The sequence below is a fragment of the Saprolegnia diclina genome (genome assembly GCF_000281045.1).
Source record: "Saprolegnia diclina VS20 unplaced genomic scaffold supercont1.171, whole genome shotgun sequence".
NCBI lineage: Eukaryota > Oomycota > Saprolegniomycetes > Saprolegniales > Saprolegniaceae > Saprolegnia > Saprolegnia diclina.
Window position 1 is genome coordinate 2,496 of NW_008246238.1, and position 11,261 is coordinate 13,756.

The 11,261-nt window shown below is 58.5% G+C and overlaps 5 protein-coding genes across 10 annotated transcripts; 3 read left to right on the forward strand and 2 right to left on the reverse strand.

Annotated features, from left to right (window-relative positions):
* On the forward strand, nucleotides 1–1,907 carry SDRG_16971 (hypothetical protein). 3 transcript variants are annotated; one of them, XM_008623199.1, is made up of 10 exons: nucleotides 1–51; nucleotides 97–149; nucleotides 196–335; nucleotides 378–545; nucleotides 591–710; nucleotides 757–798; nucleotides 847–990; nucleotides 1,035–1,401; nucleotides 1,447–1,642; nucleotides 1,682–1,907. In XM_008623199.1, the coding sequence occupies exons 1-9, from the start codon at nucleotides 45–47 to the stop codon at nucleotides 1,603–1,605; spliced, it is 1,200 nt and encodes a 399-aa protein (XP_008621421.1). In that variant the 5' UTR covers nucleotides 1–44; the 3' UTR covers nucleotides 1,606–1,642; nucleotides 1,682–1,907. The 3 variants fall into 3 exon arrangements, with proteins under 3 accessions (XP_008621421.1, XP_008621422.1, XP_008621423.1); XM_008623200.1 differs by having other exon boundaries at nucleotides 1,694–1,907; XM_008623201.1 differs by having other exon boundaries at nucleotides 1,697–1,907.
* Nucleotides 1,869–4,394, reverse strand: SDRG_16972. Of its 2 annotated transcripts, XM_008623203.1 has the most exons (3): nucleotides 4,356–4,388; nucleotides 2,616–4,310; nucleotides 1,903–2,556 (listed from the first exon to the last, which is right to left on the reverse strand). In XM_008623203.1, exons 2-3 carry the CDS (start codon nucleotides 4,304–4,306, stop codon nucleotides 1,974–1,976), a joined length of 2,274 nt encoding a protein of 757 aa, XP_008621425.1. In that variant the 5' UTR covers nucleotides 4,307–4,310; nucleotides 4,356–4,388; the 3' UTR covers nucleotides 1,903–1,973. The 2 variants fall into 2 exon arrangements, with proteins under 2 accessions (XP_008621424.1, XP_008621425.1); XM_008623202.1 differs by having other exon boundaries at nucleotides 1,869–2,556; nucleotides 2,616–4,394.
* Nucleotides 4,395–5,410: 1,016 nt separating this feature from the next.
* Nucleotides 5,411–6,919, forward strand: SDRG_16973 (the record flags this gene model as incomplete). 2 transcript variants are annotated; one of them, XM_008623204.1, is made up of 7 exons in its annotated part: nucleotides 5,503–5,669; nucleotides 5,712–5,858; nucleotides 5,907–5,988; nucleotides 6,041–6,217; nucleotides 6,264–6,323; nucleotides 6,371–6,689; nucleotides 6,747–6,829. In XM_008623204.1, the coding sequence occupies exons 1-7, from the start codon at nucleotides 5,503–5,505 to the stop codon at nucleotides 6,827–6,829; spliced, it is 1,035 nt and encodes a 344-aa protein (XP_008621426.1). The 2 variants fall into 2 exon arrangements, with proteins under 2 accessions (XP_008621427.1, XP_008621426.1); XM_008623205.1 differs by having other exon boundaries at nucleotides 5,411–5,858; nucleotides 6,747–6,919.
* SDRG_16974 (hypothetical protein) lies at nucleotides 6,845–9,006 on the reverse strand (the record flags this gene model as incomplete). The annotated part of the gene is made up of 13 exons (XM_008623206.1): nucleotides 6,845–6,883; nucleotides 6,937–7,009; nucleotides 7,053–7,152; nucleotides 7,195–7,311; nucleotides 7,357–7,465; nucleotides 7,518–7,616; nucleotides 7,662–7,719; nucleotides 7,765–7,916; nucleotides 7,962–8,402; nucleotides 8,447–8,572; nucleotides 8,613–8,669; nucleotides 8,724–8,843; nucleotides 8,887–9,006. The coding sequence occupies 13 exons, from the start codon at nucleotides 9,004–9,006 to the stop codon at nucleotides 6,845–6,847; spliced, it is 1,611 nt and encodes a 536-aa protein (XP_008621428.1).
* A 410-nt stretch (nucleotides 9,007–9,416) lies between these two features.
* On the forward strand, nucleotides 9,417–10,845 carry SDRG_16975 (the record flags this gene model as incomplete). 2 transcript variants are annotated; one of them, XM_008623208.1, is made up of 4 exons in its annotated part: nucleotides 9,417–9,496; nucleotides 9,730–9,847; nucleotides 9,939–10,416; nucleotides 10,468–10,845. In XM_008623208.1, the coding sequence occupies 3 exons, from the start codon at nucleotides 9,417–9,419 to the stop codon at nucleotides 10,272–10,274; spliced, it is 534 nt and encodes a 177-aa protein (XP_008621430.1). In that variant the 3' UTR covers nucleotides 10,275–10,416; nucleotides 10,468–10,845. The 2 variants fall into 2 exon arrangements, with proteins under 2 accessions (XP_008621430.1, XP_008621429.1); XM_008623207.1 differs by having other exon boundaries at nucleotides 9,939–10,845.
* Between the last annotated feature and the right edge of the window lie 416 nt (nucleotides 10,846–11,261).

Genomic DNA, 11,261 nt, shown 5'->3' on the forward strand with positions numbered 1-11,261 from the left:
CGGCAGGACGCTCTTTCGTGTCTCTCATTCGACACTTGGCCACGATGCAGTGTACGCAGTGCGCACCGATGCAAGCGCTTCTGCACCGTTGAGTAGGCGCCGAGGATGCTGAGAACGCGGCGAGCCTCGACGCGCTCCTCGCGTCCAAGGTACCGCGTCGTCGCACTCGCATCGTCCTACCAACTCCGTGTCTAGTGCTACGTCGGCTGCACGGTGGCCGACGCCATCGCGCGCCTCTCCGCCTACGAGCACGTCCAGACGACCCAAGCGCGCAACGCGGTTTTCTTGTTGCGCCTCGCGGCCTTTGAGCAAACGATCAGCGACATGGCCATCGAGTACGTTGCTCGTCGAATGCAACGACCGCGTACTTGTGTTAGCATCCACTACCTCAAGAAAGAAGCCACAGTGGTGGAAGGCGTCGTGTTCACCGCCGACGTCGACGCTCTCCTCCGTCGGCCCGGTGCGCTCAGCTCCTTTAAAGCGCTGGCCGACGAGCCTTGCGTCCGCGCCATGTTTGCCGCGCACCGTCCGCGCTTGACGGACGCGTATGCCGCCTTCGACGATCATATTCGCAGGTTCATCGGGTGTAGGGTCTTCCAGCGCTGTCTTGTTGCGCGCTTCATCACGCTGCGCTTACCCGACGCCATCGCGGCGCAGGCGGCCAACACCGACGCCAACGCGCGGGCCAACGCCGCCGCCGCCGTCGACACGTGCACTACCGAGGCTGAGCAAGCGTGGGTACTCACGGTCATGTAGGCTGGACGACTTTACGTCTGCTGAATTGAACAGCGTTTTGCGGTGCAAAATGACGGCTTCGAATGACACGACCAACTTCAACTTGCTTAGGGCGCTGCTGGAAGAACGGCAAAGTGACAGCAACGATTTCTATCTCTTCCACTCGAACGTCTTTAGCTGGGTGTCGAGAGAGCGGTCCCGCAATGCGACCCGCGACATGGACGGCAAGGTCCTACTCGTGCCCGTCGCGACTAAGTACGTTGGCCGGCATCCGCGCATGTTTGCTCGACTGCGAGTAGGGCCCGATGGGACCTCGCAGTCATCGTGCGCACGGGACGCAGCGCGGTAGACATGCACATCTTTGGCCCGCGGCGCAAGTGCGCGGACAAGGTCACGGACAAGGTCGAGGGCTTGGTGCGGACTCTTCTTGGCGCGTGCGAGATTCGCCACGTCCACATGCCGTTGACGTCGATCAAGGTCGCCAAGGAGTTCCATTTTGCCTATATGGCCGTCACCCTCCGAGCGTTCCTGCGCGAGCACGCCAAGCGTAAAACGATGACCTACAGCAACCATGGCGTCCTGGACGTCGACTGGATCCACGACTTTGCGCCGACGCACAGCTACGACGACATCATGGCCATGCATGCATTTGCACGCGCGCACCACGTACATTGACGGCGGTTTGTTTTGTAAATTTATATCTGCTGCTAGACGCAAGCTGCCGAACTGGCAGACGTCGCTGGAGCGATCCGAGATCTCTCGGCCTCGGCCTTTAGCGGCCTGGCGTCGGTCACGGCAGCTGAACCCAGCGCGTCGAAGCGCAAGGCGCTGTTGTCCAAGACAACGTCGAAGAAGGCCAAGAACCAGTAGCCAGCGTCGACCCTTCGCAGAATGCTGCGCTCAACAGGTATGAATGCCTGTTCTTGCTTGCGACTAAGTGTTCTAGACGTCCTACTAGTAGTTGATAAGTCCTAGTTGATAAATCTTGGGCCTTAGCATCCTTGGCTGCCATTCGATCCCTAACCCGAACCCTACCCGAGCCCTCCGCCGATCGAATTTGAATTCATCGGGTTTAAGATAATACTGCTCTACGTCAAGTCACGTACTAGTATCCGATACACTTGTGGATACTGGTACTATCCTAATCGTTTGCACATTTAAACACGAGACGAAACACATGGACTGGGATTTTCTCACAAAACAGTCTGGTACGATCCAACAGAGATAAATATGAGTGGCTACGACGCCGAGGACCAGCTGCCGCTTGTGACCATGTCGAGCTCGGCGTTGAGGAGCTTGACAATGTACGGAAACGCCGGGCGGCGGTGCGGGTTGCTGTGCCACGCAAAGCGCATGAGCTTGGCGAAATGGGGCGGGCACGACTCGGGAATGACGGGGCGCACGCCGCGGACGACCGCTTCCTCGACCGCGAGCGCGCTGCCCGGAATGTCGTCGTACGGCTGGCGACCGGTCATGAGCTGCCAGCAAATGATACCAAAGCTGTAGACATCCACTTTGAGCGAGTAGGTCGAGAGCTCTTGGTCGACGAGCAGTTCGGGCGCGGCCCAGCACACGGTGCCGACGCGCGACGTCATGGTGAGGCTCACCACCTCCTCCGAGTGGTGTCCGAGGAGCGACACGAGGTTGCTTCGACTCGCCGAGAACGTAGCGCGCTGCGAGTGCGGCGAGAGCAGCGTCGTCGTTATCGACTCGAGCTTGCGCTCGACTTCGTCTTCGTGAAAGAGCCGCGACAAGCCAAAGTCCACGAGCTTGAGCACGCTGCGGGTCTGGTCGAACACGCAGTTGAGCGGCTTGAGGTCCCTACACATGCAAACCATGAAGCCTGTGTTTACCTAACCCTACAACCGGAAAGGACGCACCGGTGGATCACAGGGACATCAAGTGTATGCAAAAACGCCATGCCCGACGCAATCATGAGCGCGTACTGCAGCACTTGCACATACGGGAGGTCGGGGGCCAAGACGTCTTGAAGCGTGCCGCCGCCAAGGTACTCGCAGACCAAGTAGAGGTGGCTTCCAGACGTATAGCAGCCGTACGTGGCCATCACATTGGGGTGCACGAGTTGCGACGCGAGGTAGGCCTCTTCTTGGACGCCGTTGAGCGTCACGTGGGTCGAGTCCCGCTCGAACCGAAAGGTCTTGACGGCGACAGGAATACCGTCAGCGGCCGTCGTGGGCAGCAGCGATGAGTTGCTGTTTTTCGGGCGACAGGTATGGCAGCAGTACCAGTGCTCGGCGGTCCGCGACGGGTACCACATGGCCTTGACAACGATGGCAAAGGCGCCTTGGCCAAGGACTTCGAGCGGTTCGTCAAACTCGATCGAGCTCGGTCGAATCGCTTTGAGGGATAGACCCAGATCAAAGCGCCACCGGACGCGGAAGAAGCTCCAGATGGTTACGACGCACGTGAGGAAGCCTTGGAGGTCGTAGGGGATAAACGCAAGCGACACACGCATGACGCGGGCGAGGCGGTCGTCGTCGTCGTTGGTCGGCACGCCGTTGGGCGGGGACCACCCGGGGGTTTGATGCGATACGATCAAAATCGCATATACAAAGAGGGAGCAGCCCCACGTGAGTACGTACACGCCAATGTAGTAGTTGGCGACCGACTTGATGCTCCGCCGGGCATGCGTCGGGTAGAGACCCTGGACTTTGGCCTTGATGCGAAACGCAAGAAAGGTCACAAGGCCGAGCCCAATGAACGGCGCATACAGATTGTTGAGCGTCTGCGTCTCGGTGCTCATGCACGTCCACGGGCTGTAGCGCGACGGCGTTGTCATCGAGTTGCCTTCGACGAGCTTGGCCCACGCTTCAAAGTCCGGGTCCATGGTCGGGATCGTCGACAACGTCACGGCAAGCGCAATCGCAAGCGAGAGCAGAAAGGCCCCGATAATGAGCCGACACGTTGACCGCGCATGGACTTTGGTGTCGACGAGCAGCTCGGGCGGCGCGGCCACGGACCGGTACAAGCGGTACGTAATTGCGACCGTGAAGATGATTTGCATGAGATTCATGGTCGTCGTGAGCGTGCTCGAGACCTCGCCGCAGTACCAGATCAGTGGCGTGCCCAGTTTGAAGATGGATTGCCCGGAGAATGTCTTGCTTACTGCAATGTAGAGGCGCGAGACGAGGTACCCGCCTTGCGAGAGCATGAGCGGCAGCACGAGCGGTATCGACGTCGACCGCACGGACGGCTTGAGCATGTAGGCAACGACGATGATGGCGAGCGAGATGAGCGAGAGCGCGCGGCAGGCGGTCGGGATGCTGAACGGCGCCATGAGGTGGTCGTGGTGGACGGTCGTGTTCGCCGCGTTGTCTGTGCCTACGTACATGCCAATGGCGGCGAGGACAGCGACGGCGAGGCAGAGGATCACAATAAACGCGATCGCTACAAGTTCGCTGAGCGAGACGCTGCGGCAGCACCACCACGGCGACCGCGACGACGGCGATATGTCGCTGGCCGACTGCACAAAGGAGAAGCCGCTCTCGCTGGCGTTGGACGGAGCAGGGGACGGCTCGTCGAGCCGAATGGCGTCGATGAGGGTGTGCATGCTGCTACCGCGTCATCAATTAGAAATGGGGCGCGCCATCCAGCGCCACCTGTTGTTGCCATGGGCGACGCTGAACTTTTCGCCATAGATTACCAAAGCCATTTGAAAATAAAAAGGCGCTTGGCCACTCAAATATCGCGGATTTCACCAGAGTTGCCATTTGCCATCTGATATCTCGGTGGACTCTAGAGTTGCGTTGGAGTTTTTGAGTTTGAGTTTGCCCTTGCACATGGCGAGTTTGCCGTTGGACTTTGCACTTGTATCCAGAAGCTGCGTACTGATCGTTGAGACGACACGAGCCCCCCGCGGTCTCTCCGTGGCGCAACGACGTTGGACGTGGCCGGAACGACGCGAGCTGCGACTGCTCCGAGATGCTCCGGTTGCTGTACACACGTACTAGTAACAAATAGACGTTGGTCCAGCTGGAGTCGGTATCGATTGACGCGTCAAAGTCTGAGTGGCTCGTTTGACGGCGCGAGTGGCTGCATACTTGAAGCGCCGACCCAAGCAAGAGCCTGGGCGACAGGCGCCATCGAAGCAAACGAAGTGCAGCATCCGCTGCGCTTGCTGCGGTCCCCGCAACACGTTTCTTCTACCGGTAGACCTACAGTATTCTTGTCGACGGAAGAGTTGACGAGGGCAAATGTTGTCGCAGTCAAACAAAAGAAAACAGACAATAATATATTGCACAAAAGGTGGACTTCAAGGAGTCCTTCAAGCTTGGACCCACGCACGATCTTGAAGCTAGAGTAGCAGCGTGACGCACCCTGCGGACTACTGTGGACAGTACGATAAGCCGCCCTCGGGCGCGCCTCGCGCTGACGACGACGTTGGGCAAGGGGCATTGCCGAAGCGGCTTCGGCGGATGTGTGGCCCACATACACTGCAAACGCTTACACTGTATGTAATCGCAGGGTCGGCTGCAGAGACATTGCTCTCGGCTCCTTTGTCCATGTCGCTGCATCCACGACACCATGTAAACGCAAGCAGCTCGTGGGCAAACAGCAAGCTCGAGTAGCGCTACGGACTCTGTTGGGTACCACAAGGCGCGACCATGTCCTCTCAACATCCTCTTCGCTGCTGACTCCTGGTTCGGTGTGGCCAGCGAGAGAAGTCCGTGACGTGGCAAAGCCCCATTACAGCATCGTTTCCGACGACCTATTTTTGGCGAGCGTGGCTGGTTTGCCCGAGAGCCGATGCTGTCGCTCAACACGTATGGCCTCGCGCGGCCGTCGCTCAACCAGGCGAGCAGCGTGCACTTGCCGCGGCTCCAGGCGTCGCCACACCATAGCAATGCGGCGGCGTCCGTCGGCAAGCTCGCGCAGCAGCGCCGCAACATCCATCCGCTCTTCCAGACCAGCGGGTCCGTGGTCATTCGTGACAACCCAGTTGGATAGATTTGTAGCTTTGACTACGGCCGCGTCGTCGATTTCCAGGACCTGGGGCTGCATCTGAGCCCCGTGAAGCGGCCGTTGGCCAAGCACATGGACTTTACGAGCACGTTCATCGAAGGCCCGTTCACCGACTCGAGCCTCGGGTCGCTCGACATGAAGTACCTAACATCGCAGATATATAGATTGTCATATACTCTGTGGACTAGAAAGAAGCGGCTGGTGCTGAGCGACCGACTCCAAGCCGAGCGCAAGGTTCGCACAAAGGACAAATACGACGAAAAGCAGCTGGTCTACCATCTCGATGTTGACGCGGACAATGGTGTCTTATATCGTGTACTAGCAATTGAGCTTTAAGCGCGAGATTCGCCGCGAGCTCCGGGAAAAGCGGCGGCTGGAGATGCTCGAGCAAGCGGCGGCAGCGACAACGATCCAGCGCTATGCACGCGGCATGCTCACACGCAATCGCTTGTGGCGACAACACCTCGCGGTCCAGAACGCCGCGGCCACGCGCATTCAAGTACATTTTTGTATTTTGAGAGTATCGAACCACGGACCGATTGTAGGGATTTTGCCGGTCCCACATGCAAATCTTTGACGCCAAGTGCCAGCTCCAGCGCATCAAAGTAGAGTCTTTTCGATCGGACGACCACTGCGTCTCAGATACTGGTAGCAACGGCGCTGGGACGACGCCGCCGCCGTCATCCAGCGGCGCGTTCGGTCGTTTCTGCAGCGGCAAGCCGCCAAACGAGAGCTTGCGCGCCGCCGGAAAGCTCGCGACGACCGCCGTCAAGAAATGCTGCTGCGGGCCGACCGCGTGCGAGCTGCCGCCGCGACAACGATTCAAAAAATCATACGTGGCATCCTCGTGCGTCGACACGTGCAAGCAAAGAAGCTACTGCACGACCGGTCTCGCATCTCGCTCTCCCGCGAACAACGGGACGCTGCCAAGAAGCCAGCAAAAGCCAAGGCGCCACCCCGTCTCGCACCAAGTACTCGTATTCTTGGGGTCACCTGTTGAAAAAGACGTCTTATGGCAACTGGACTAGAACCGCCCAAGAAACGCGGGGTGCGCAACGACGGCATGTACGCGCGTCGCGTCTCGTCGAGCGAGACGCTGCCGACCGAGTAGCCACCATCGACGCTTCTACGATCGCTGATTGAGCGCCGCGTACGCCGCGTGAAACTAGCAATAAATAATTGTCTTTGTGTTGAACTTGACCACACGGCAGATGGCACCTTGGGGAGTCTCTTCTCATACGCTGTTTTGGCTTTTCCGTGGAGTTGAGCAATCTCGTCGGGCGTGTATGTCCTAATCGCTCAAGTGACGCACCTTGGTACATGCTCTTGTCTACCGGCCAAACGCTGCCTTTTGGCTCTGCGCCACGACGTCGCGCTGTCGGGTTTCGTCTGCCTCGGCCTGACGACCAAAGATGTCGTCACCAGATATCCACACTACATCACTTCAATTATAGTACGAGACAGTCTGAGCTATACCTGCCGTCAACGTCTGCGCCACGTCACGCAGCAGTGGGCGAAACGCGTTGGCCTTTTCGACGTGCAATCTCTGCTCTTCTTGACCGCGTTCGTCGTAGGCGGTGTCGTGGGTGTAGACTAGTTGCAAGCATGAGCGGCCACGTCCAACAGTCGGCAAACGACCTCCACACAGCGTCTTGGCGATGTCCAACAGTAGCGGTGTGAGTGCATTCATGTCATCAAGTTCGACGCAGGGCGCCTCAACGACGGGTACAGATGCCTCGCGTGTCGGCTAGGACAGACGACTGGTGAGCGAGCACACCACTGCCAATGAAGAAAAATACCGTGAAAAAGTCGGACTCTTTGGTCAATTGCAGGTCTTGCCGAATGGTCGGGAGGCTCCAAGTCTCGAGAAGCTCTTGCAGTGTCGACACTTGAAGCGTCTACGCACAAGGAATCAGCGCACAGCATTTGCGTCAGCAATCGACCGGTTGGTGCACGGCGCGCAGGACATCGTCGAGCGACTGCGCACGCAGCAACGGACCTCTGTCAACCCAAATACTGGTCAAGGCCTCACCACACGACGCTTACGCGAGGTCTACGAGCGCGAGTGCAGTGAGGTCCGGCAAGAGTCGATCGGCGCCGACGAGGAAGAGCTGGTCCCAAACAAACAGCAGAACATCCTTGGTCGCAATGCCGACAAAAAGCTGCTCTACAAACGGAGACAAGAGCGGCAGCCACGCCTACGCATTCGAGTCATTCTGCCGTCTCGTACGATGTTCCGCCACCTCGGACGAAGCGGAGCCCAGCACCGAGACCAAGTGGGTGTGTAGCGGTGGATCAATGCGATGCAGTGCGTCCAGACACGGCGCGACAGCGTTCGGCAGCCGCGGCCGCGGAAGACGCAGCAAGACGCAGTAGGCTTCGACGAGGGTTGACACCGATGTCGTGCCATAGACCAGGAGTAGAGGTACACACAGAGCATACATGGCGTCGTTGCGCGCATCAGGCATGGCGCCAATGGCGTGGGCGTACGAGAGGACCGTCTTCATGGCCATCCACGACTCGCGGAATGCCGTCGTTATGAGCGCGGAAGAGGCCTCGAGGATGCGGCGACACGTGTCGGTAATGTCGGCGTCCAAAAGCGAAATGGTGGCGACGCGGTCGATGACGCAGGCGGTGTCGTACCGCACCCGCAATGGCGCGTCCGCTAAGAAGAGCTGCCATGCCTACGCGAGTATGAGGCGGGCGACGTAGACATGCACGGCCACACGTGTCGGCGAAAGGCTACGGGAAACGGGGTGTTGAGAAGGAGACGCAGCAAACTGCGCTGCTCGGGTGGCAGCCCCACGACGAGGGTCGCCGCGGCGTCGGCAGCGGCATCGAGCAGCAAGGTTTTCTACCGAAATGGGTTCTTTTACTTGGTGGAGAAGACGAACCTTGGTTGCCTCGGGTGGTGCAGTAGCGTACGCGCTCTCGACGGCTCTGCTGAGATGCTGCAGGATTTCGTGGTGACGATAGAGTCGATCGACAGGAGTAGAAAGTAGTACATGATCGAGTACAGTGGTGACATGCTGGAGGAAGCGGCCGTGCGCTGCGTCGTCAGCCACGTGAAGCTCGACCTGCGCCATCACGAGCGCCCGCTCGTCGTCGCCGAGGTCGGAAAAATACTGTTGTCTTATCGATAGTCTCGTCCCAGGAGCGGTGGCCTACCTTGGTCTTGTGCTGCTTGAGCACGGTTTGCACGCGCGAGTAGATACCATCCTGGAGGCGTCGCCAGTCCTGGCTTTGACGCACCGCGTCCCTTGCCTCGGCGAGCCACGCAAGATCCATCCAAAGTAATCTTATTGGGGGGCGTCAAAAGGTTGGAAAGAAAATCGCCAAATATGACGTGGCACGACGACGCGCGAATGCAAGATCTGCAGTTTTCGGTCGACAATCATCAAGTAGAGTGAACGATGTACTAGTAGCCAAGCCACCTAGCACTCCTTTCGGGATGGGTGGACGGACGATAACCACAGCGTTGGCGACCAGAAACTTGGGAGTTTGATAGTATGAAGGTAAAGTCGTGCGCGTACGTGCGATGGTTGACCGAGCAGAAGCCTCTGTCACACCCAAGGGATGTAATAGAAAGCGCCTCGGTGAAGGCCGCCCAAGGATACCGGACGCGAGGCAGTCGAAAGGATGTCGATGGAGGGTGATTGCCCACCGCTCCCAAGGACGCACTCGAGCTTTTGGTCAGCATGACGACGGCCATCGAGAAGCTCACGCAGCAGTCGACGGCGACGCAGCGCGACGTCCTGAACCATGTGCAGCCGCTGCGGTGCCATTAAAGAGGACCTCATACTCCACTACCAGCAGTTGTAGCTCCGCTGGACCGCCGACGACTCGTCCGACCCGAGCACTTTGACATGCGCTTGTTCCAGCTTACGTTCACCGACCCGGCCACTGTGTGGGTGCGCACCTAGTTTACGGCTGGCAACTCGTTCAAGACGCTTGGCTAGAGAGTTGACATCCAGGAACGGCTCCGTGAATATTGTCCAACCTCCGCCAAAGCAACTGCGCGGGTGGGCTGAACGAGTACGTCCAACTGCTCCGCAAGATCATGGCGCGAGTGACCAACAAGATCACGTATTTCATCCGTGGCCTCAAGTCGCAGACAAAGATGGAGCTGGTCTCCGCGAGATCGGCTTTCCCTCGAACGCATGTCGGCTTTGAACGTGCATTTTGGCGACGAGCGTGAGCTCAATGATCGTTGTGACCAGGACGCCATGGACGAGGCCAAGCCGCGCCGCAGCAGGGATCATCCCAGTGAGGTCCTGGTGTTGTCGATCCCAGTGAAACCGACCAACGAGCGTGCAGGACCAACCCTCCCGACTACCAACCCGTCCGACGTCCTCTCGGACGATGAGGGGACGAGGCTCTCAAGCAAGAAGAGCTTGCCGCTCTCTCAAATGAAGAAGGCTCGCCCGAAGCCTTGCCGTCCCCCCGTGCCCATCCCTACGTCCGAGCCCGTCATGGACGTGTACGGCATGGTCATAAGCTGGACATGTACATCGCCGACGATGCCTCGGACGAAGGCAGCGACGCTGCAAGCCTAATAGTGCCGTGTGTGACGCCTCAGAAGCGCTGTCCGACGTCACTGACCAAGAACTCGTCGACGTTCTTGTGGCGCTTGAGGACCTGCACATCATCGAGACGCTCTGTGCCAACATGCGTTTTGGCCAAGACCCGGTCTGGAAGGTAGTTTTGATTTCTCCGACGAGGATGCGGCCCCGAGTATGTGTTCTTCAGCCCGCCCAAGTCGTCCAAACCGCCTGCGAAGACGACCAAGGTGCAAGTCAACACAATGGCCACGTCCCACTGTTGTACAAGAGCTCATGATCCCCAACGGCGCGATTTGACGGCCATGGCGCTCGCACCTTCCTCAATTGCGGTGCGATGAACCAACAATGATATGCGATACGTTTGGCGGCTCGATCGTCGAGGCTGTCGAAGACTCAACAGCAGCGTCCAGAAGCAGGTCAACCCGTGTATGTCGTCGCGATCGGCAACCACACGTTCCCGCAGCTTGAGAAGATCGCGTGGGACTTTGTCGACACCATTTCCGTCGTTCTACGAGTACTATGTTGGACACTTGAGCTTGGAGGCAAAAGGAAAACTGAATTCGATCGACCATTTACAAAGCTAAACCTAAACCCGCTCGTAGAGGCTTAGCAACTTGAACTTCATCTTGAACTGCAAGTTGTCATGGAGAAGAGAACACACGCGCTGGATCGCGGATCCCAGCCGTGACATACTACCTCACGATCAACTGGCGCACTCGGCTGTCAACCCCAAGCCGCCAGTGCGCCGTTTCGGTTGCCACCGCGCCTGACGAAGAGCACCTACGCGGTCCGGTCGGAGGAGGACTGTCTCATTAACGCCACTGTTGCAGAGCTTGTCGAGACGCGGTCCAAGACTCTAGCGTAGGTGGTCGTCGAGGAGTGACGCCTTCCTGAACACTATGGGGTCCGCCTCTCGCCCATGGAGAGCTACTGCTCGACGACTTTTTGGTTCCTCAACAAGAGATGGATCCAAGTCTCCAC